This window comes from Dinoponera quadriceps, unplaced genomic scaffold (assembly GCF_001313825.1).
Source record: "Dinoponera quadriceps isolate SergipeBrazil2010 unplaced genomic scaffold, ASM131382v1 scaffold397, whole genome shotgun sequence".
In the NCBI taxonomy this organism is placed as follows: domain Eukaryota; kingdom Metazoa; phylum Arthropoda; class Insecta; order Hymenoptera; family Formicidae; genus Dinoponera; species Dinoponera quadriceps.
Genome location: NW_014554705.1, coordinates 215,144 through 239,615, shown reverse-complemented (window position 1 = coordinate 239,615; position 24,472 = coordinate 215,144). Strand labels below are relative to the sequence as shown.

General features: G+C 48.4%; 1 protein-coding gene and 1 long non-coding RNA gene across 9 annotated transcripts; one reads left to right on the top strand and one right to left on the bottom strand.

The window, feature by feature from the left end:
- Positions 1 to 1,456: 1,456 nt before the first annotated feature.
- Positions 1,457 to 24,418, bottom strand: LOC106740977 (probable ribonuclease ZC3H12D). 8 transcript variants are annotated; one of them, XM_014612520.1, is made up of 9 exons: positions 23,624 to 24,417; positions 14,760 to 16,838; positions 7,101 to 7,362; positions 6,352 to 6,874; positions 5,189 to 5,474; positions 4,506 to 4,833; positions 4,062 to 4,341; positions 2,541 to 2,805; positions 1,457 to 2,348 (listed from the first exon to the last, which is right to left on the bottom strand). In XM_014612520.1, the coding sequence occupies exons 2-9, from the start codon at positions 14,775 to 14,777 to the stop codon at positions 2,076 to 2,078; spliced, it is 2,235 nt and encodes a 744-aa protein (XP_014468006.1). In that variant the 5' UTR covers positions 14,778 to 16,838; positions 23,624 to 24,417; the 3' UTR covers positions 1,457 to 2,075. The 8 variants fall into 8 exon arrangements, with proteins under 8 accessions (XP_014468006.1, XP_014468002.1, XP_014468000.1 ...); XM_014612516.1 differs by lacking the exon at positions 14,760 to 16,838 and having other exon boundaries at positions 4,062 to 4,323; positions 23,624 to 24,418; XM_014612514.1 differs by lacking the exon at positions 14,760 to 16,838.
- Positions 4,754 to 5,247, top strand: LOC106740978. The gene is made up of 3 exons (XR_001374145.1): positions 4,754 to 4,821; positions 4,901 to 4,931; positions 5,180 to 5,247. It is a non-coding gene; the product is annotated as an uncharacterized LOC106740978 (long non-coding RNA).
- Positions 24,419 to 24,472: the final 54 nt, after the last annotated feature.

Genomic DNA, 24,472 nt, shown 5'->3' with positions numbered 1-24,472 from the left:
TTCTCGAGTGATTAGTGTGAGTTAGTGACCGATTAAACGGTCGAAAATTTTCTAAGCCGAACGGACCTTTACAAAGCTGCATTCCAAAACCTTACTCGACGGTAGAGTAGCAATTATTTAATCAGTCATAATAAAGAAATCTTTGCTCTTTTTGTCATGATTGGTCAATTAAATGCTATTTTATCCTTCGAATAGGATTTTAAAATGCAGCCCGGAAAAATTGAAGGGAGAGGGGATGTAAATAAAAAGTAAAAGTGATATATTTTAATATACTTATTTCTTACAAGTATAATGTGTTATAATACATGGTGCAAAAAAATATATAAAATATAAATTAGAAAAAAATTTTTAATCCTAGACGCGACTCGCGCTATGTTGCTTCTACAGGACACTTTACTCATATACTCATATAGAGTATAGGTCCTTTTTATTGACTCTTCTCTTATAAATTAAGATAGAATTGTTAGTTAGGACTAATTAATGAGGCTGGATTTCATAAGCGATCTCTCAATTTAAAGAGTCGCCCAATTAACAACTTGATAATATAATAAAAAAAAAAAACATTTATTTTGTAATATCCATTCACAATAACATTGATACAAACTCGATATATATATAATATTTCATAGATTAACATTATAAAAATAATAAAATAATATAATAGAAATAATCTTCCACAACCGAAACGGTTATCGCGCATTCCTCTTTTTAGTTTATACAGTATAAGTAATAATAAATGTTTATCTTTACCTTTGTTAGATACAACATACTTTATATAATATTCGCTTCGTAACTCGCGGATTCTCAACAATACATGGTATTGTGCTTCCGAGAAGAGATTACCATATACATGTGTACATATGCCACACATATGTATATATTAAAATCTTATATATCATTTGTTAGATAATGAATAAAAAAGTGGACTTATCTTCGAAGGAGCTAAAAGTCCTCGACTATAACCTGATATAAAATTTTGTTGTAAAATAATATATATATAATTTAATCACATGTACTAATAACAAATTAATCGTTTCTTCTTCACTTAAAGTGAAAAATATTGTGATATGTTCGCTATGCAAATAAGAACATCTGTCGTGAGAAGATTAATTTAAATCCACTGACTGACTCTCCCCTACGTTTTGGGAGCTCATTGAATTGAACTAACAATAATCGATTGATTCGCAGCTCTTACGCGCGTATGTCAAATAATCGATAGTCCAATAAGTTAAAATATCATACAACATTCTTCAATATGAGACGAGAAACAGCGATATAAGAAGTTTAAGTCTTTCAATTAGTTCTCGTACAATTTGTACGATATATACTCATCTTGTTTCGGGTTACCGAAATATTTTGTGCGTACACATATACGTATATATATTATGTACTATTTTAATACGAATTATATATATCGCCGGGCGATATACATACACATATACATATATATATATATATATATATATATATATATATATATATATATGCGTGTATATAGGCTTCCCATAAATTCACAGCCGCTAATGTGAATGATCAGCGTTCACGATATCGTCTCGAGAAATTTCCTCATTGCGCAATGAAAAGCTCGAAATTGTCTAATTACAAAAAAAAGATGTATAACTATTCCTACGATACAAATTTTAAAAAATTTCATCAAAAGCTTCGGTCAATTTGACAACCAAAGAGTGACAAATGCACAGAAAGTTTCAATGCATCTATAAAAATAGAATTTATATAAGTATCATTAAGATCGTTTTCCTTCCTCGTTGGAAAACAAGAATTGTTGAGAAAACAGCGCGAGACGATTCCGCGAGTGCCGTCGAAGAGATAGAAGTCGATCGGCTCAATGTGAGACGATAATCACCGACGCGAGTTCATTACGTTTAAGACGACGGATTAAAATACAGTTTCTCTCTCACCAGCTACATCCTGAATAACGAAACAACGAACACTCGCGCTGTAATGCCCTAGGCTGACGTGCGCTGATCGTAGACGCGCGATCATTCAACCCCCGTTAATCTTTCCCAAATAATGCGAAAATCTACGATAATATATCAAGATGTCTCTGTAGACTTTCACGTTACGGCGGGTTGTTCACCTGCGCGTTCTCCGTCCGCGAAATGCTGGCCCACGACGACTAGCAGGACGAAAACGCGTCGAATCTCTCGAATTACAAGATTCGGAAATTTCAGATGTATGTTTCTCGAAATTAAATTACTCCTTTTAACCACTCGACCGATCGGCATCCTCGATGCAATCGCGATGGCGGAGACGGTACAAGTCACTACATACTTATATATTCCGCATGAAGATCTCTCCACCGCATACAGGGTGCCCCCGCGGAAAGACTGAAGAGAGAACGGAATTAATTTTCCAATCAGACCGCTGCGAGATCGAGCGCGCGCCGACGACACCCTGGTAGATATACACATTTCTCGACACATCTACTAATTCTAGTTCTTAGGAAACATCGCCAAGATGGCGGCGCAGATCTGCTGAGGGTCGGTCTCATGCGGATGTATCGCCATAGCAGCCTGTACCTGCTCCTCGGGGAAGATGTTGGCGAGGTGGTAGTGCAGGCGACGTCGGGCGTCCTGGGCTTGTGTACCCCAAGGCACGTGTAAACTCGCGGACGGTGGTGACGGAAGTAGATTCAACTGAGGATCCGAGGTGCCCAGCCTCTGTACCCGCGATGGCGGTACCAGAGCGGCGCCGCATGGCGGCCACGCTCTGTACGAGTCCGGAGCGGAGGCGATACGCGTCACGTGCTGGTGATGATGTTGAAGACGCTCGGTATGATCCCAACTGGAAGCGAAATAGATGTCTCGATTGTTTATTTTACTGTTTGATTTCCCTTAAGAGCCGTAATAGAAACATCTTAATCGTTACATTTTTAATTTTTCAAAAGAGATTTTTGGAAAAAAGTCAAAGGAAATTATATTATATAGTTATAACTCTGTGTGTGTGTGTGTGTGTGTAATTTACGGTTAAATTATTGAACTTATAGAATTAGAGACTAGACAATTAAAACGATAGAATTCGTTCAACTGTTTATCAAATAAATTATATTGGGAGTACAAATTAATTCGGTCCGTTTTCAAAAGATGGCTCTGGCTGTTATGATTATGTTTCATAGTGACAGCTAATTTCGGTGGTTTCAGAAAGGTTAGACTTTTGTCAATAATATTCAGTTTATATCGCTTTGGGTTTCATACAAAACCCCTGTTTTTTACTGTATTGAATATGTCAAATCTGGTGTTAACTAAGCAGCATTTGCGGGAGGTTTTAGTTTTCTGCTTTAATTGGAAGAAAACTGCAGTTGAAGCGCATCGAATGCTTGTAGAAGTTTATGGTGACAATGCTCCAACTGATAAATCATGTAGGGAATGGTTTCGATGTTTCAAGAATGGTGATTTCAGCGTTGAAGACAAGCCTCGCTCTGGACAGCCAAAAAAATTCGAAAACAAAGAATTGGAGGCATTACTTGATGAAGATCCGAGATTCCATTACGGGCCATCGGTATAGGCTACAATTGATTCGTTTGAGCCGTGCATTATGAGAAGCACGGCCGGAATACGAACAAAGACATGACAAAGTTATTCTTCTGCATCATAACGCTCGGCCTCCTGTCGCAAAAATCGTAAAAAATTATTTGGAAAAGCTCAAGTGGGATATTTTACCGCACCCGCCGTATTCGCCGGACAATGCTCCTTCTGATTACTGGTTGTTCTGACGGATGCAGCACGATTTGGCAGGTCACCGGTTCATTTCTTTCGCAGAAATCGAAAATTGGCTCCTAACTTGGATCGCCTCACAAGACGAGACATTTTTTCGAGATGGAATTCGAAAATTGCCTGAGAGGTGGGAAAAAGTAGTAACCAGCGACTGACAATACTTTGATTAATGTGTTCATTCATTTTGTTCTGAAATAAATGCATTTTTGACTACAAAAAACGGATCGAACTAATTTGTACTCCCAATATTATAATTAAGGTCGAAAATAGAATCAGTATCCGACTAGTATGCAAATCAGCAAAAGTGTTCAAGCAAGTCGGACTCACCTCATAGCAGTAACTGGATACGACGACTCGTTGCTGGCGTGTCTCGTCAACGGCCGATGTTGCATACTAGAACGCGGGGAATTAATGACTGGTTGTTGCTGCTGCTGTTGTTGTGGCGGCTGGCTGGCTTGCTGCTGATGGTATCGCCTGAGCTGATAAAGGCGCGGATCGCACGCAGGATTCAGAGTCAGCTGTCGCTGCAATTTGCGATGCATATTCGCCGGTTCTGGCTCGGGATTGCTCACTCTCGACGCGGCCCAGCCTACCGCAGAGGGATAAGCTGTAATAGTATCAAATGAATAATACGTTTGACGCTTGAAAGGAAGAATAAGAAGAAAGAACAACATAAATAAAACTCCCCGATTTCCTTGAATTCTTTACGTCTCACTTCAGAGATACTATGTGAATTATTTCGTCGTTCATGTTAATATATGTGATTATTACTTTGAGGACTCGGGGTAGAAGGCATTTGTTGGCTGTACATGGCGGGACTAGTTGCGGACAAATCGGACGTAACGTTCTCCACCGATCGACTCTTCGGCACGGACGACAAAGTTTGAACGACGCTCGGCGGCACCGACGACCTAGTCTTGCAGAGCGGCGGATGCTGCGGAGAGACGGACGTTGTGGACGGCAGCGGCAGGCTTAGACTGGGCCCACGGGCTTGCAGGTGACGCTGGGCGTGTTCCACCAGTCGCTCCGTCACGGACTTGTGTGGGTGTGGTCCTCTCTCTGGATGTCGGAACTTGCACTTGTTCCCGTACGTACATTTCTACGAACCCGAGAAGCAGCACTTGATTTAATTCCAAATTTAATTTAAGAAGAAATATAATCAATAGGGGAAGGAGGATCTCTCGAAGATTTGGAAAAGTGAGTGAAAGCGAAATTCAGCGTGTTCACCTGTTATTTATCTTACAAAATTGACGCACGAATTTGACTTAGCTTAATTTGGAAAAATTAAATCTTACAACTCGGAAAAATCGAAAGCGTCGATTTCGAAAATTTGAAATTCTAACAAAAAGGGAAATTGATAAATTGCAATCGTCGGCCGAGACAATTTGAGAAATACTTGAAGCCATTATGTAAAAAAAATGTCTAAGTAGAATCGAAATCGTAAGGGAGGTTACCTTGGCGTAAGGACACGGCGGCGCCGGATCGACCTTTCTGGGCGCGATCCTGAGGAAATTCTCCAGTGTAGGACCGCTCCTGCCGAGCGGATCGTCCGGCGGCATGAATCGGTCGTTCACGAAGCTATACATCAGGATTCTTTCCTCGACGACCCTCCTGAACTCGGGGTTCTCCTGTGCCAGGTCCCGGTAGTTATCGTTGCTAACGACGATGCCGTCGACCTCCGCGGCCAGCCTAAGGATGTATCGGTCGTCGTAGCACACCATACGCTTCCCACCTACCAATCTGCGAATAACGTGTTCTCTCTCTCAGAGATGGACGGGATCTCCAACGACCTTGCGTCGCGTTGGCGCGAGTCAAAGGAAATTACATTATTATCACAATTAGAAACAATCACGTTGCAAATGATCGCGTGGCGTCAGAGTGCACTCGACAAGAAAGATTGAATTTAACTTGGTTTTTTCTTCGGAATTTTTCAACTTCGTTCGTACAAAATTAATATACTTGTCAATTTACCGTCTATTCCTACACGATTATTGCGTTTATAAATTCAATAGCGCTTTAGTCATGCATCTGTTATGTTATTCGTCTGTAAATCGGAATGATATGTTGCGAATAGTGGCGTCAAGTGATTCATATCTGTTTCTGGAAAAGGAATAGCCGAGAAGAGCGGTAGCATAAAGGAGAAAAAGAAGGAGGGAAGGAGGAGAGATCCTTGAGACGATTTAAGTTCACGCGGATAGATCAACGCGGGGCCGGTTATTCCAGCTCTGGATAATATTAGCCGGTGGCAAAGCAAGTCCAGATGTTGGGACGAGGGACATCTCTCGCCTCCTTGTCCGCCGAAATCTCGGATCTTAAATCTCCCTTTTTTTTTTATCCCACGCGTTCGTAATTTCTTGTTTACACGTATTCATAATTTAACGTTCAAACGTCTTTTATTTTTGCGCTTATACGCGACTGTATGTTTTCTTGACTACCTTCTCCTCTCCGTGTCATTACCATAACTACCTCGTATATCCGATAAACAATGTGTTGGCGATGAAACAGAAATATAGCGTCTTTAGCTTTTTTTAGTACGAGGAGACGGCCTCTTAGCATTTAGGACACGAGTGTACCGGTTTCGTGGTAGAGTCACCGATATGAAACGCAATCCACCAACCTGGAAGGCGTGAAGACCAGCAGACGGTCCCTCTCGAGCTCGCCCAAGATCTCCTGATCGGCGACGGGATTGTCGGGCCTGGAGGCCTCCTTCCGCCACTTGGGCACGAAGACGGTGATCTCCTTGTGGCCCCTGGCACGGAACCAATCCACACAGATCTTGATGCCGCGGCAAGAGAAGACCTCTTTGTTACCATGGCTCATGGCAACGTTGCTGCCGTCGATGACGACGGGCCTCAGGCCCGCCGACGAGGTCGTATTCATCGTCATCGCCGTTGTCGAGGTCAAGATCGACCCTCCGCCCTCGTCAGTGCCCATCTCGATATCCAACAGTCCATCAGCCTCCTCCGGACCATCGCTTAGTCTCGGCGAGCAGGTAGCTCCGAGTTTGATCAGCTCGGCCAGCAGCTCATTCTGACCAGGGTCCGGGCCCAGCTTCTGTAAGGCCGCTTGCACGAGCTTCTCGGTGTAGCCCAGTTTCAGCGCGAACTCCACGCGAGCGGTGTAACCTGGACGGACGAGATCTTTTCTCAGGTGATTTTGCACGGACATCTCGCTCGAGAAAATTTCACAAATATGTTCCTTTCAAATTTGGACGAGGAATCGATAAGAATCGATGAGAATTGACTGCATCTAAAAGCAGTCGATTTCCCTTCTCTACTTCGTGTAGGTACTTCGAAGACATGATTTTGAGATGGTAGAATCCAAAAAACTCAACCTGAGAATCAAAGAGGACGCGACGGTCTGTACCTGGACTCTGCGTGGGCGAAGGTCCTTGGATGGTGACGTACTCGGCGAATTCCGCCGCCAGGGTGTCGGACGCGGTGCGGGACACGTCCTGGTGCGCCACAGAGGACACCTGCGACTCCGAGCGAGGACGGGGCACCGTCGCCGTCGCGGTCGTCGCCGTCGTCGCCGCAGTCGAGTCCTCGGCCTCGTAGTCGCTGTCGTACGAGGAGTCCTCGGCGTCTGGCACGCTGCCCGCCCCCAGCACCGTGCAGTCCACGTATCTCTGTGAAATGCGAGCGTGATCAAGTTGTTCAGTCGGACGAGAGATTCTTAGCGGACAGATCGTGAGAGGAAGGCGCGAACAAACTTTCCGATCGAAATTAACACGTCTTTCCAACGGAGGCGGCAGAATTCGTCGCTACGCCACTGGACGGAGGAGAAGCGCGAAAGACTTGCAGATCTCCTTCGGGGCTGATGCCGCGGTATCAGCCTCGTACGCATCTGCAGATTTTATCTCCTGCACAGGAAGAGGGAGCGAGGCGGGCGCGCGCGCACGAAAGCGCGGCAGCCGATAAATGAGGATTTCGCCGATCTACGATTACACGCGAGGGCGGGATCGATGAGTAATAGAAACTAATGAGGCGAATAATCGGATCCGTCGGGAAGGAGGGCTTGGCGAAATTATCTTGGCCTCGGGAATACCTGACCGCGGAAGGGACGAATATCTCTTCGGCTGCCGCGAGATCTTTTCCCGCCGAAGGTACCTGCCCCCACATTATTCGTCCCTGCACGCTACACGTGCGCACATGCACGCACACGCGTCGTCATTTTTCCGGACGCATCCGCGTGGGTAGGGTACCTCCATCTCGCGTTATTGCGGCGACCGCCTTGTTATTATGCCGGTGATATATCGCCGGATGTGCCTGAATGTATATTCAGACTTTTTCCCGATACGCAATATACGCATGTGTTACCGTGTCCGTTCGAAATAGTCGAAATATTCCAGCAGTCTCAAGAAGCCGGAGAGCCGAGACGAAGGGAAAATATCAACTTTATCCGCGATATTTTTCGTCAAACCCGAGACTTTTCGTCTTTCCGCGTATTTTACTTTACAACGTCGGTCAGTCGGTCGGTCGGTGTCGACATTTTGCCGGGATATTTGGTCCTGGAGTATCGACACTCGGGAATATCGGTATCGATGTCAATACCTTCACTTTAGAGAGCTCGGCGGTGCCTAGGTGCCAATAAACGCCGAACAACGCGGAAACGAGCGATTTGCGAGTTGCTGCGGCGCGGGTAATACATGCCGACAAGCAAATAACAACCGATCCGTATTCCACTTGACGGCACTATTTCTCTCATCGTGCGCTTGCGCGTTCCGTTACTTAACCGAGTCCTCGTTACTCTTTATGTGCCGTCTAACCCGCCATTATCCATTTTTCCCAGCGCCGATTGTTTAACTTGGCTGCAACCCGATTGTACGCGCGTCCGTTTCCAGCACGGACGCCACAGAAAATACCGGGTGTGTTGGAAGAGAGGCGGATCCCCCCCTCCCCAGCCGATTAATTATCGCGAGGATCGTCTTTCGCCGAGAGAATTCAGATTTCACGCGAGATTTCCCTACAGATCCGAGAATGGCCGGTGGAATTTTGCGAGTAGCAATTGTTTATAAAATGTAAAATTAAGAAACGTTCATGTAATTGTACACGATACCAGAAATTAAATATTATATCAATTACATAAAAATGTATTAAGAATGAAAACATTGCGCAATAACAGGATAACAGAGTTGGCATTTATCGCGTGGAAAAGCCAACTTCGATCCCATCCAAAGAGACAGCTCAGCGACCACTGTCTTCTTCGAGATATCCTGTGAAATTCCCCCGACGTCAAACCTATCCGAGAATATTTCTCTTTTTAACCGATTATTACCGCCTTTTCCTGAACACACGGTATAACACACATCGCTGTTAAAAAATACTCGGCGAGAGAGCCGCGTAAGAAAATTCGCGCGCCGCGACTCGTCTCCGGCTCGAGAAATTATCGTAAATGGGGCATAGCTCTCCCAGGTTGGCGGATGTAACCATTAGCGGAGATCCAGGTGAAAGTAGAAAGACGCGAGACAGAGAGGGAGAGAGAGGAGAGAGAGAGAGAGACAGACATCACACAGCGGTCATCAGGGTCGCCTGTTCCACCAGCACAACGACGTAACGTTACAGGTGCAAAGTGACAACAAGGATTTTTGCATCACCCGTGCCTTCTCAGGATGCGGCCGAGAAATTACGTAACGCGAACGGATCTTGAAAATTCAGAGACGAGTGCCCACAGCCTTTAAGTGAAAAGTACCTGCTGTTCTTAGCTGGGAAATACACTATTTGAAAGACGCAACACTATGTTAGGAAAATATTAAAGAACTTTGTTTTGTTTCAGTTGGAAAATATTTAATATATGATAAGGCAAATTTTTTAATGAAAATGAGATATTATTTCCTCTAAATAATATTGTTTCTTTTTTTTCTAACAAACAACATAGTTTATTCCAGTGCAACGATGACATTTTCATTCAAACAAAATGATATATGATGTTGAATTATGTTGTTTATATTAAACACACTTAAGTGAAACAAGCACGTAAACTAAATTCAAAGAAGCCTTCTTCTCTTTGTATAATTAGATTGCACGAGATTGGCGAGATTTCTTTCGCGAATAAAAAACCAAGACAGAACGCGCGCGTTCTTCTGTCCGAAAGTTCGGAGATCCGGGAGCCGCTCGAAAATTGGGTATCGGCTGTCGGATTTCGAAACCAAAAGCGAGCCAGCGCGGCGACGGTGCATGCGTGCCGCGATGAATTTCTCGACAACCTTGCATCGTCGCCCACCACTCCCGGATCTAACGTAACGTATCGGGTACACGCCAAGAATTGACGACGACTACGACGACATCGCCGTGTACGCGGAGTACGCGAGCGGGACACGTGAGTGTCCCGGTGGTGTCGAGCGGTGGAAATCGGGAGCTCCGTTCCTCGATTCGATTCTACCGGACATCCTTTTCACGCGAAACATCCGGTGAAATCGACGTCTCGGGCAAACCCGATGCAATTCGTTTCTATCAAAATTTAATTACACATATTTCTCCTCGCGCGCAAATCTTTCAAGCTGCGCGATAAAAGTTTTGCGTCGCGCAAAATTCCGACGAGGTGAAATCCATTGATAGGCGGTCGAGGAATAAGATTACGCGATATCTATCGGCATTCTCAGAGCGTGCTTACCGAGGGGTCTCTCTTCTTCAATCGGTCACGGCCGAAAAACACACGCGCGTCTCGGCGTTTCTGTCGAGAAAACGAGTCCTTTCGGTTCTTTCATTTGTTACGTGCCCGTAACATTCGACAGAAAGATCGTTATCTCTAAAGATAAATCCGGTATACCGACGTTTCTCGTAAAATTTGATCGCGGTGAATTTATTCGCGCGAATACGCTCGCGTCGTCGCTCTTCAGCATTTGCGCGCGTGTTATTAAAATATTAATGAAGCGCGCCATTTCAATTTACGTTTTTGTGGTCGTGGAATTGCGTCATGGGATTTGCCGGAGAGACTCCTCTTTGGCCTTCTTCGCTGTTTCCTGTGTAGTCGTCGATGTTGAAATTCGTGAGACAGAGATAGAAGAAGAGGATCGGGAAGGTCTTTCATTCACGATTAATCGTTTACGTTTACCCACGCACCACCGGCGGTAAATAATAGGAACGTCGGGATCTCCCGACGCTAGAAAGTCCGCGAGAAGATAGATCAGCCGGAAGACGCCGATTTTCCAAAGAAAGTTCCGTTGCCGCGCACTTTCTCTCTCCCGCGCGTTCACAGGTTCTCTCGATGCAACGTTATCATTCACTTTGTGTATGGAATAACCGTTCAATATTCGAGGTGCGTTTTGCAACGTCGTTTTATAGCCCGTTCCGCGAGTGTTCCCCGTCAGCTGTGAACGCGTCGTATACCACGATCCAATGACGATTTTCGTCTCATTGTTCAAGGCAAAGAGCCCACGTGTCTCTCTTTCTCGGAGAATTCGTTCGCGTCTTATCTTCGAATATTCACCGAAACTGGTTCCGCGCTCTTTGCGTGTGGGAGACGCGTTACGGAAAAGGACGGTAAAGGACGGAAGGAGGACGCGACGGTCCGGTGATACCGGTATCGGGGACCACCTAATTTATTCCGATCTCGGCTCGCGCGTGAGTCGCTGTGACGCCAACTACAGGATGTACGCGAAGGAAGAGAGAGAGAGAGAGAGAGAGAGATATATATATATATATCTCGCACAACTTCGCACGCACACGCATGTATCATCGCTCTTGTAAATTTATTTTCGGCCCCTCGAAATCTTTCGATCACTGTTTTTTTTTTATTTTCCCTCTCGATAATTATACCTTCGCTCACCTTTCAGCGACATTCTCTCCTCTCTCGCGTGGAAAAATTAAATTAAATTCGGCCAGTGGCGTGCTAACGTTTGTCGATTAATGTCGCTCATTAATTGTGCGTATCGGTGTATGTCATCTGCTAATTAAGTCGACATGAAGAAGCACAGGCTCGGCGACTCTATTCGTATAATTAAGCGTTAGTCTTCCTTCGAATAGCCGTCGAATGATCGAGACCTATGGAGGAGACCCGGGATTCGTTAAGCGGCCGTTCGGAGAGATGTAAATTTCGGTTCGACGACACGACATCGTGAAGAATCCCGGATATCGGCATCTCGTTACCGGAATCGATCCCGCACGACTCTGACCTCGAAGTAGCGTCTTTTACCACAGGGACGGATGGTGGCTCCTCAGAGCCTGAGGTCTGATCATTTTTGGATCCACCAGACGTGGAAACAAACGTTTTCCCCGCTTACTTCGAACGAGATAATATCTCGAGTAATTCAACAGCTGTTCAAAATAAATAAAATAAAATAAATTAATCCGCCCTTTCTTTCCGTGCTTTCTCAAATTCCTCGGTTTTACAGTTATTATTTCTGGTCGACGCGAAGCAAGAAAAGGGTATCGCAGGGGTTTTAACATCAGTGCGACGTCTCAACCGGTTGCAGCTCAACCAACAAAATGTCAGACAAAATGTCAGAAACAATCATCGTTATTGTCGACTTGTTTCCTCTGCGGTCTGACCGCAACGAAAGGGGAGGAATTCCCAGGGATCGTCCCTTTGATGGCGAAGCGTTTAATTTGCTTCCTCGGGAAGTTCGCTGTAACCTCGTGGAAGTTTACGCGTGTTAATTCAGACAGATTAACAATCCGTCGAGTGGAATTATTATAACATCAACAAACAATCGTAACAATCACATTCGACGTGCTCCCAACGACGTTGCATGAATTATTTCTACACCGTGTGCCGAACGATCCTTACAAAAATATCGCATTTCGACGCATGTATGACGTCTCTGACATACTTGGACGTTCCTATTTCCCGCGCGCGTCGCGTTACGGAGCAAAATGCGTGACGGGAAACTTCTCATCAATATTATGAAGACTCGCGTAATGTTATTCTCAATTGACGTTGGAAGATGTTCCTCGATAAGAGCGTTGTTACGTCTACATAACTTTTCCAAAACGGTCAATGCAATTTCCCAAACGATAATGCGTCACGCATCAGAACGAGAAGAAACACGCAATTGGTCGCACGCGCGCGACAAACAATACGATTAATATATATAGGATTCCGGGCCATAATTATCGATTACTTCTCTCAGGTCATGAGAGACGCGACTGCTGTGGAAAAAGCTGTCTACATGGACGTAACACAGCGTGTCCGTGGCCGCACGATTGGCTAGCGTTTTCCAGCGCGCGCTCATCCTCGCGAAGGCGTGGTACGAGATTCAACCGGATTCGACACACTTCCAAGCGAGCAGGCTCGGCGGCGGGCCGAGTTTCGAGTGATTAATGCGACCCGATCGGCGGCTGTCCACTTTGCTGTGCTCTCTCGCGATTGCGTGAAAGGCCAGAACGTCAAGTATCCCAACCCGGAAGCGAGCCTTCGAGAAGGCGCGCGCGCGCCCCGCCTTCGCCGAACACGATCATATTCCGTTCAGCCGTTTGCGGCCGTTCCTCCGTCTTCGTTCCGGACAAACGAAGCCGGGATGCTGCGGGGATCGCCGAAGACCGAGAATTTTTGTCGAAAGTTTTGTCCGAAAATTTCGAGAGACGCCAATTTCTCACCGCTGATTTCTAACGTCTAAACTTCGCTTGTCCGATTGAGAGGCACCGCGTGTCGCGACGATCGAGATGATGACGCGTAAAATCAATCGACTGTTTCGAGATCTCGCGATCCAGTCCGTCCCGTCGAAATGTAGTTCGCGACAGATCGTTCATTTTTTGCCGGTGCCTTGACATTTTTATCGAGAAAAAAATTCATTTCGCATTCGCGTCGCAGAGGACAACACGGATTGGAAAAACATCCGGTGATCTCGAGTGTTGTTTTACGAAGAAACCGCTTTTTCCAATTTTCCCGCGAAAAGAATGGGAAAGAAACGTTTCGCGTTTTTCGCGAAAAGAAGCCGAAAAAGCCGCGGAAAAGTGAAAAAAAAAATCGGTTTTCTCCGAGCCTTCTCCGCTTTTAAAACCATAATCTCGACATCTTGGACGCCTCGTCGTCCAGCCGGCATAATAAAAGTTGCAACACTCTTTTTTTCGACGGGTTTCGTAACGCCTTCGGTATCCAATAAGAAAATTAGTTTTTAGTTTCAATTTTCAAGGAAGAAAAAGATTTTCCTACTCGATACGAAGTGCGTTGCGAAACTCGTCGGAAAAAAGTGCTGCAATTTTAATCGTGCCGACCGTACGCGTCGTTACGATTCACGGCTCGCAATAAGATCCATTCGTTTCGCCGTCCCGTTTTCTCACTCTATTTCGTCGTTTTAGCGAAATTCGCGCGCGCCGATTGTTTACATCGGCGGGCGAGATGACGCGGGCTCACGAGGAAAATTAACAGTCTCCCCCCCTCCCTACCGTCGTTCGCCCATTCTCCCCTAATGACGGCCGTCGTTTATCGGCGATATCGGACGGCCAATTAGCAGCCAAGTGACGATTCGATGTAAACCGGATGACAGCTAATCGGGCGGATAATTATAGTCGCGTTTAACGTCAGTCCGATTACAGCAAGTAACATCACGCCACGAGATAACACGCGCGCGCGTGTCGAAATTCGGCACATCGTATCCGGGGTACGTACGATGATGACAGCCTTTCTCGCGTGCGACTAAGTCAGTGGAGCACAACTAGGCGATTGTAATTTTCGGAAGAAAGTTTCGAGATCGAGACGTACAATGTTCTCTTCTTTCTTACGTTTCCCTGCATCTGCTATCGCCTGGAAAATCGCGAAGCGACTTCGGATTCGTCTATCGCGCGCACGGTCGACATTGTTGGTAAATAAAGCGCCGAGCGAGAACGGGTCACGGCAAGTGTCGAAAACCCGGAGCAATGCGGGGCATCCGAAAGTCTCGAGAAAGCGGAGCTCGCCGAACAGTACCGACGAATTACGACTTTCCTACGAGGTGCACGCTTTCCTCACGAAGAGGAGCTCTCCAACGAGACGCGTTTCTTCTCCGACAGCAATCCCGTCGACCTGCGTGTCAGGGCGAATCCGAGACGTCGCCGAAAAAAAAAAAAAAAGAGCGCGAGAATCGATCGACGGATAGATCCGGCTCACCTTTCCAGTGACCGTCATCTCGCTCGTGGATCACTCGGAGTGTAGATCCTTCCCACGTACAAGGATCCCTCTCTCTCTCTCTCTCTCTCGTCGAACGGGAGCGGCAGTGGCGCGGCTTCACTTTTCAACAGCCGGTCGGGCAACAACGACGACGACAACACATCCCCCGTGTATCACCATACGCGAAGCACGAACGAAGGACGACGCACGCACTGATGATCCGACGACCGCGCACCGTGTATCACCGATGTCGCGCACTCGGTGGGACTTGTCGACGCAGGCGCGGGCGACTAATCTCGGCAACGGCCGACGGGTGAATGGAGTGGTCGCGCGACTCCACCGCGCGCGCGATGTCGTGCCCTCCCTCCCTGCCGCGCTAGCCCCCCGCCGACAACACGGCCCTTCAACGCCGCGCGCAGTGCCGCCGCCTGCTCTCCTCCCTGCGCGTGACCTGTGATAGACTTCGCTCGGTTGCTCTCGTGATTGTCGCAGAGGCCACGTGACTCCGCTAGCGCCAGGAGCGTGCGCGAACGAGGGACGCGCGCGCAACGTGGCGGCGCGTAAAAATTTTCAAATTCCGAGCGATCGCGATCCTCGCACGACCTGAAGATCGAGAGATCAAAAGGTGGCGCGGTTATTCGAAATTTCGCCCGTCAGTGGGGCCCGAAAGATCCCCGCTCTCTCGTATGGATTTCAAATTGACGGGATGACAGAAGGAAGTGAGAAAACTTTGAGTTTAGGAGGAAAAAGCTAACGTTAATTCCAAAGAAAATCGAAAATTATAGGAGGTTTGAATTATGAGCGGTGGCCTGTATCGCGGACCTCCAGCAGCCAAAGTGCATCCGACTTTCCCAAGATTCGATCGTTCAGCAACCGTGCCTCGTACGTAACACTGCAACGAACGGTAGCTATCTCTCGTCGATCATGGCGCACGACGAAACGAGCCGATGTCTGCCGACAGACAACGGTCGCAAACTTTCCAGGTACACACGGCATCATGAATACCTTCGTTTTCTCTGCGGAGGCATTTTCCGAACACGAACACGCAGCATGGGAAGAATATCAACGCCTGGTATATGCATTGTTTCAAAAATCAAAACAAAATGATACACATTCTATAATTCTCAAGGCTCGGGAGGAACTTGGTTTTTTTTCAAATTCCTGCAGATTTTTTCGATTTTTTTGCGCGAAAAGTTTGAAAAACCCCAATTTCTCTAACTATAATACATTTGCAGTAATTCAAATATAATTATAATTAATTTAATTATACAATTATTGCATGCAACAGTTGTGCACTATTTCCATTCGCCATCTTTCTTCTTTCAATTTACAAACCGCACACGCACAGATACGAACGCGTCGTTTCCAATATTTCTCTATCCAGTAGGAAGGCGCGATGAGACGCTCGCGCGATGTCGAATGTACGCGCGCGCGCCCACTGCCAATCGGCTGCGCGCTCGGCACGGCCGCTCAGGAGGGAAACAGACGGCTCGCGGGGTCTTTGACCGTTTGTCGTGAAGCATCGGGCAGGTGGCAGGTCGGATCACATACACGCGTACGCGCGCCTGCACGCACGCACGCACGCAGGCACGCGCGTTGCTCGCTCCGCCGCGGCGCGCGTAGTCCATCAGTCGACACTTACGATGCCGCGCATTAATGGGCACGGTGCGTTTTTGAACGGGCAGATGAATTTTTCTTCTCACTCAAGCTGTTAATAATAACGAGTTTGATTTCGCGAAGAAACGAGAAAATCGATCAATCGTTGCTTAGGAAATTTCGTGAATGTAAGGATATCGGCATAATTGATGCACATCATTACACATAGATCTTCTCCTTCTCTTTTTTTCCTCTTTCTTTCTCTCTCTCTCTCTCTCTCCCTCTCTCCCTCCCTCTCTTCTTCGGACGACGACGCGACGACGATGTCCAACATGGAGGTAGGTAAGATGCATGACGTACCGTGGATACACACCCGGATCCGAGGTGTATCGCCTCGGGATTGGCCGCAAGGCGACAAGCACCAGTGCCGTAGCGTCACGAATTTTAATGGTGCCGATATCGATATTCGGCGTTGTGTCCGACCTGCAGAAAGGAACGTAAATGTATCTTGATCCTTCGTCAAATCTTTTAACAATCTCGCGAATAATTCCAGTGTAGTCATTGAGGCTACGGGAAATTTGCATACGGGAGTGTGCGCAATCGAGTCCGGATCTTCTTCGAACTTCGGAACGAGACATCAGCTTCTCGCGCAATAAAATAAAATGTATCGGCTCGGGTGTGTGCGCGTATTCACGCAAGTCTCCGGATCCTCGCAGTTTGCGAGCGCGAAGCGATGAATGGGTGTATCGTGAAGCAAAGAGTTTGGACATTGAACATCCGCGTATAAACGGATGCGAAGTGATACGCGAGGGGTCAGTCTCGAAAACACTCGGTAAACAAAGAAGAGAGGAATGAAGGAAAGAAAAGGGAAAAAAGTGTGTTTAATCGAGGACCGATAATTGGGTCAAGCGGCGTCGTGGCCGATCAAACGGATCCGCTTTTCTTTCACCCGGATTCTTCCTTCGCGATAAGCGATAATCGATGGCCCACATCGACCAGTCTCGCTCGCCGGCGACGCGATCGCTCGTTCTTCCTGGTGAACTCGTTTTATGCACTNTGTAACGTTCTTCTCCATTCCTCCTTCCCCCCCCCCCCTCTCTCTCTCTCTCTCTTTATCTCTGTTTCGCATGTGCGCACGTACAATGAAACGCAGCCGGACGGTGGGTATTTGCTGCGAAGTTTCATGAATGACATTCTTTCTTTCGCGTTTCCGCACCGTGCACCGGCCATCGTCCACAATGGCTATTGTCCGTCCGTCCGAGCTGTCGTGTCAAATCGACGGGAGAACCCGGGCTCTCTCAACCCCGAGATTCCGGAGCAGCGGGGAGAAATAGCGTTTTCCCGTTACTCCTTTAATTGTGCGCCGTCGAAGTGGACTCTTTTTTTTGCGCATCTTCAGCGCACAACAACGTGCAGAAGCGGAAAAAGAAAAGCGGAGTGCACTCCTCCACGGTGGAATCCATCGCGGAGATAACATCCCGTTAATTGATAACCTATTATACGGACGTCGATCGCCCATTGACCTTTGCGAGAGTCACGGGGCGAGCTGAAAGGGGGGCGCCCGCGCGGTACCCGCTGCACAACCGGATGCACTCGCGGATCAAATCGCGAGTTACTTATGAATTGGCGCAATAAAACAATGCGGAGATGGCGTGGTAGCACGAGGTTGCTTTCAACAGCGCGAAGATAAGCCGGGAGGGCTTTAGGACCCCTCGGAGGAGGGAAGGCAGGGAGGCCTATTATCTACCGGGTGGTCGCAGCGGAGCCCGTTGCATTCCTCGAGTCGCGCGCGCCGTGTTCCCGAAGAAGGGCCTTGCTCTTTTGTTCCACCGGCCCATTTCGCCCGCCTTGAGGCCTCGCCGCCGATCTCCCGCTTCCTCGTTCGTTCCGCGGACGTGCCGGCGCAGCTGCGACTTGAGATCCGTGACTTATATACCGGGTGTCCCGAAAAGGACATGGGAGTGGCGCGGGGGAGAGCCTTATTAGGGCCCTCGCGGCACTCGGCCGATCGACTCTTGCCGGAACCGGCGGCTCTTGAAAAAGGACTCGAGGCACGAATCACCGGATCCTGCGAGATCCCACCGCCGTGACATCGGTAAGTCGACGCTTTGTCGACGCACATTTTATCCTACTGTGCCTTCATCAAGCGTAAAATACAGTATCTGGATACGTTTGCGTATACTCGACAGCACTGTTACGCTTCAACTGCACTTTTATCACGCTCGCGACAAGACAAACGCTTTAGAGAGAGAGAGAGACTGAAACGAACGGATCTAATTGCACGCGTAGCCACACGCACGCGCTCGCGAGGTACGCGTGATCCCGGATACGAGGGGGAGGTGGGAGCAGGAGAGGGAGGAGGGGGAGGAGGAGACTCGTTCGACTCACGTTACGCGCGTGTACGTGTATTCACACGTGTTGCCGGGGCGGCATGAAGTATCGGTTTGGCCCACGCGTGACCGTCCGCACGATAATGAAAGTAATCGCCGAGGGAAGATCGGTAAACGGCGCCGGGGACAGACGCACGCGTCGTCGAATAAAACCATCTAAATGTCAACCGATTCATTCGCGCGATCGCTCAAATCTGTATCCGATCCGCGTGATCGTTGCCGTAGTTAATGTCGGGCAATTGAGACGCGAGAAAGAGGTAGCGTCTCGATTAATCGGACACGTGGGGGAAATAAAGAGAGAGAGACGTCGTATCGACGCCGGGCTGACCTCTTCGAAAATTAATTGACCGATCCCCTCCCGATTAGATATTACGCGAATTAACAAGCACCGTACAAATTGATCGAAATGATACACCGCGAACCGAGCGCTCGAGTGGCCGACGGTAATTAATTGCGAGCTCGTGTGCAATTTACGTTGTGTCACCGGCGGAACCTCACGGATCCGATCGACTCGCGGGAATTCCCCGGAGGAGGTCACGGGGTTAAAGCACGCGTGCTGGCCGCTCGGCCACGAAAAAACGTGACGGCGGAGGGTCCGCCCGATCTCTCGTGAGAGGCCCGAAAACCGTGATTCGTGACCGAGTCCTCCCTCCAGCCCCTGTCTCCCCTGTGTCTCGTCCTTCGAGACTTTGCTGCACCGGCAGATCCCGGCGAGATAATCACGCGATTCCGGATCTCGGATATCTCACGGATCGCGCGGATCCGTCGTCTGTTCTCCTCGCTCGAACTTGGCGGATCGACCTTATAATACGATTCGACGCTGTTCCTTTTTCCTCCCTCTCTCTCTCTCTCTCCCCCTCCAGATACACATCCGTGAACAACGATAATTTCCTCGAAATTAATAACACCGGCACGTCTCTCGCACCTTCCATTTCGGGCGCGTTCGCCCGACACTTTTTATTTCGTCCGCGAGCGCGCCGTGTTTCCGTTCTCCTGAACTGGTTTAATCTCGAGCTGTGCGGTGCATCGTGCTGGTGCAACGAGAGGAGCGCGCGAGGGCGCGATTACCGTGGGCGTATCCGCGAAGTTAACGCGGTGTCCGGCGATCCGGCTACTTGAGTAGCGGCTCCGCGAGCCGGGGAACAGGTAGAGCCGGGAGAGCGCGGCCGCTAAACCGCATCTACGCGAACGAGAACCGAAACACCGACCGACTGACGTCGTAATGACCGCGCCTCTCGTTTCGTTGATTTCTTTCTATAAAAAGAAGAACCCACGCTGAGAATATTTGTATTCGTTAATGACCTGTCGTTAGCGTCGACTGATAAAATCGTTAATCTTCTCTCCTTCTTCGCGCTTATTATTTTGGAATATTTTGGACATCTTGAATTTGCGGGAACTTGTATTAATGAGCTACTCTCTTTTCGAACAATGTATACGCATTTTTAAAAGGGAAAGAAAGATTTCCCAGCATCGGCGAACAATCGTAGTCGGTAAATGTAATTTATCGCGTCGTGGACCCGCATGAATTTAGTTTATTATTATATAACCGTCGTCAGTATTGTTCGAATTTATATAACAATAAATATGCGATCGGTAATATCGCAAGTTCCGCATGTGCACCGAGAGGTTAAGAAACGCGTTCCTTACTACCGCGTAATATACGATTCAGGAAAGTTTGACACGGATGTGTGCGGCGTTTGACACGAATGCAACGAGTGCAGCGCGGCTACATTCTTGTCGTTCGCGACCCAATTATCGTCGCGACGCTCGCGTTCGCGCGCGACTCGAGGCGAGGAGGGCAATGAGAGCGTGAACACCGAGCTTGAACCAGTTCCGAAGCTGGGAAAAATCTCTCGATGAGGCGTTAACGTTCGCAGATAAGGCGTGATAACGCGGCACGAGACACGCATTTTCGGCCGACTCAACCCGTTATCTCGGTAACGGGCGTGAGTGCGAACAAGACGAGCCCTTTTCTCGTAATCACCGTCCAATCAAAAATAGCAACGCGAGACCGAGAGAAAGAAAGAGAGAGAGAGAATGCGCGAGTTGGCACGGACACGATAAATTATTGAGCAGACGAACTTCGAACTTTCCCGCGAGGGAAATCGACGCGCGTCGAGTTTCACCTCGCGACATCCGACGAGAATATACGTCGGGACAACGACGAAACGCCGAAACTTTCACGTTTCTGTTGATTGATGATCGAGCGTGCGCGAGATAAGAGAGACGGGATGCGAAAAGGATACAAGCTTGCCTTATTGAACCTCTCTGAGTCCAACAAGTATGCGAAAACGACTGCTTCGTCGTCGTCAACATTTAACAACGCTCGATGTCGTTACCACCGTCGGCGCGTTTCGAGGAAATCCAAGTAGTATCCGCGGATCATACGTTTCCTCACGACATTCCTTTCATCCCTTCCCACCCGCGAGAACGATGACGTCACGTGTCAAAGGGCTCATCAAGACGGCTCCATGCACGCTATTCTATCTAGTTCGAGGTCGCGCTGAGATCAATCGGACCGATCGGTCGATCTTACACGCTCGATCGACGATGTAATTTCTCCGCGAGGAGTGGTTGCCCTTACGTGTGTGCATTCTCGATGACGCCACGGCCGGAAATGAGAAACGATGACGAAATGCCAGGAACAAGATGACGAATGATGGGGAAAGGAAGGAGCGCGATCAACTCGCCGGCGGGACTCATTTTTCTCAAAGTTCTTCTAAACGCGAGACAACGTGTGATAAAAACGTTGATTCTTTACGCGATATCTGCGAATTTCTCTGATCGTGCGGAACGTACAGCCCGCTCGACCGGCGTTTCAGACACTCGCTGAGTAACGTCGCTAATCGCGAGATCCCGACGGAATTTATGCAATTCGTAGAAAGTCGGCACGAATCACTCGATGCGGCCACGCGCGACAAAGCTCGCGAGAGTGCGTGCACACCCGTGCCCATTGAGAAATTCGAAAGTCCCCGATTAGCGACGCGGAAAGGTGCGGGTGTGGAGGACGGGAGTTATCGGGGAGCTAGCAGGTCGATCTATAAATAACGCTCGCGATACGCGTTATCGCTGACGCACATTTAGGGACAGGCGATAATCAGCGCCGGCTCGTCGCGACCAGGATACGGCCAGTCGAAGGTACGACGCGTTTCTCGGCTTTCCACCACGCGAGAAAGACGCTTTTCCACACGTAGGACATTCGTAGACCCGCTAATCGTTGAGGCTCGCATTGACTTCGTTTACACGACAATGTTAATCCGTGGTAGTAACAATCTTAGCGAGCTCTTACATTTAATATTGCAATATATTTGTTGATCTAAAGGAATATATACCAATCGGACGCAAACTACGGTTGTTACTATAAACCGGATTAATGTTGTGCCGTGTAAACTATTAATTTTCACGCGTGTCGTATCCTTGACGTGAAAATACGAACAGAATCTTCTCTTTCTCTCCCCGAGCAGAGATGTAACGAACGAAAGTTAATCCCGCGTTTTCTGTGCGACAGGATCGCCGACGAGACAGCGTGTCGCGTGTGTATGTATGTGCGTGCGTACGAAAATGTATGCATTAATCCTATAATTCACTGACAAACGGTACGAGCGAAACGATACAGCCCTGCGCGCGAGCATCTGGGCGCATCGAGTGCATCGAATCGCGTCCCGGCTCTCGGCCGCGAGAGGCCATAATTGATCGCCGCAGTAATTACCGGACCCATCGGCTCGCTACGAGACGCATTATAAACGAGCGCCGCTCACGAGAGCCGTCAAAATAATCGCCAAGTCGATGACTTACGATCGACTTCTTATGTTTCTCTTCCTCCTTCTTTTTCTTCGTCGCGCGGACGCCAGGTGCATTCAATTGCACCTCCACGCTGCGGTATTCTTCGTTTCGGTTCGATCTCTCTTTCTCTCTCGCGAGAAAAAAATTCCAATTCTACATATAATTTTGCACGAGAAAAAAAATAGTCTTAAATTAAGAATAGATATTTTTGAATACAAGCGAGGATGTTACAACTTTAGATTTTTAGTCTTGAATTGAGCTCAAGTAACACTCGCGTGAAAATCTTATACGTACGCTTCATACGTTTCGATCTTTGAAACTACGTAACCGTCAACTAGCTCGAGATTTCAAACATCCTTGAAACATCTCTGAAGGTGCACTCAAAACCCCGAATCCTTACGAATTTTCTGCGATCTAATCGTTTGCAGATTTGCAGTTTCGGACCGTTGGGTCCCTGCGACGTATCTCGCTACGCAAAGTTCCCGGAATTCGCCGGATTTTCAGAATGCGAGAAACAGGTTGCCGCGTGAATATTTTTAATTAAAAGGGAGGTAGGGGACGGCAGCAGGCACGACGGAGAACCGGCCTAATGCCACATGGAGCGTGGAATTCCTCGGCTATTTACTTCAATCGAACGCGCGTTCAAACGACAAGCCCACGTGACCGCCATTGATCTATCGTCGTGCGCCGACCTTACTACCATTTCCTATCGAAACTTTTGCAACTTCAGCCCGTCGAATCACGCAACATGCGTGGAAATTTCAGACAAGCAATGATCCGTGTTTTAGATTACGTTCCAATCTGTAAACAACCTGTCTCTCTCGCGTGTCATCGCGAATACGGGAGTAGATTCGACAAAATCTCGAGAGCTACCCGGACACCCGAGGCGATTCTTCTTCTAACTCCAAAAATCTAGAAGCAAAAAACGCGAAAGCAAACGAAACAGAAAACGTCAGCCGCATCTACTACGGACGGCCGTGCTTGTCGCCAGGCGGAAGAGAAGAAGGAGAGAAGAAAGATCGCTCGCGGTCGAGCGGCGCGGCAAACGAGGAGGAAAAAGGGAGCACAGGTAACATCATCGCGAACTCGGCTCACCTGGACTCTGACAGCGATCTCGCACATCGTATCTGCTGGCTGGCTGCCCCCTCTTCCCCCGTCGGCGGAAAGGATCCGCAACGGCACAAGCAACGGCTCACTCGCATTCGAGCCGCGCGGCGAATAGCACCGAAGCAGCGGCGAAGCCTCGGTCGAAGCGCGCACCTCACCGGGCCGGTTCGACGACGGCAGCAGCAACTTCACGCCGAAAAGCTGACCGATCCGCTCGGCGGCGCGGCCGCGAAGCGGCTCGACGTGCCGGTGCGCGACGCGAATGTGGCACGTGGCAGCGGACGGCAGAGCGTCGTCGTCGTCGTCCATCGTCGCGACATCGCACGCGGGGGAGACGTACGATCCCCTCGCGACACGCGCATGAGCCGCGGGTGCGGCACTGCGTGATCGAGCGATGAGATGGATCGCCCGAGCTGTGGCGGCGCCTTTCCCCTCCTATCGCGGGAGAAGCACTTGGTGCGAAGGAGAGAAACGTCAGTGACGCTTCGCTCCGCTTCTTGTTATCGATTAATTATACAGCGGCCCACGGCAGATCCCGCCGGCCGTTGTTAACGTGCCCGTTGAATCCGGCCGTTAACTACAGGCTGGCGCGTGAGAGGGTGTGGTTCTTCTCTGATTTTTCCTTACTTTCCGAAAAATTACCTTTGTTGTTTCACCACGCTGACGCTCTCGGCTCTTATCGCGAGTCAATCAACTCTTGTAACGACAACATCAAACTGATTGTTTGTCACGCGTTATCCGGTAATAACAGGGCGTGCGCAACCGTAGCGAATGTACACAATGTTCGAAGATTTTTTCCTTCCGAAAATGGAGCGTGCGCTGCGAACACACGGCTTG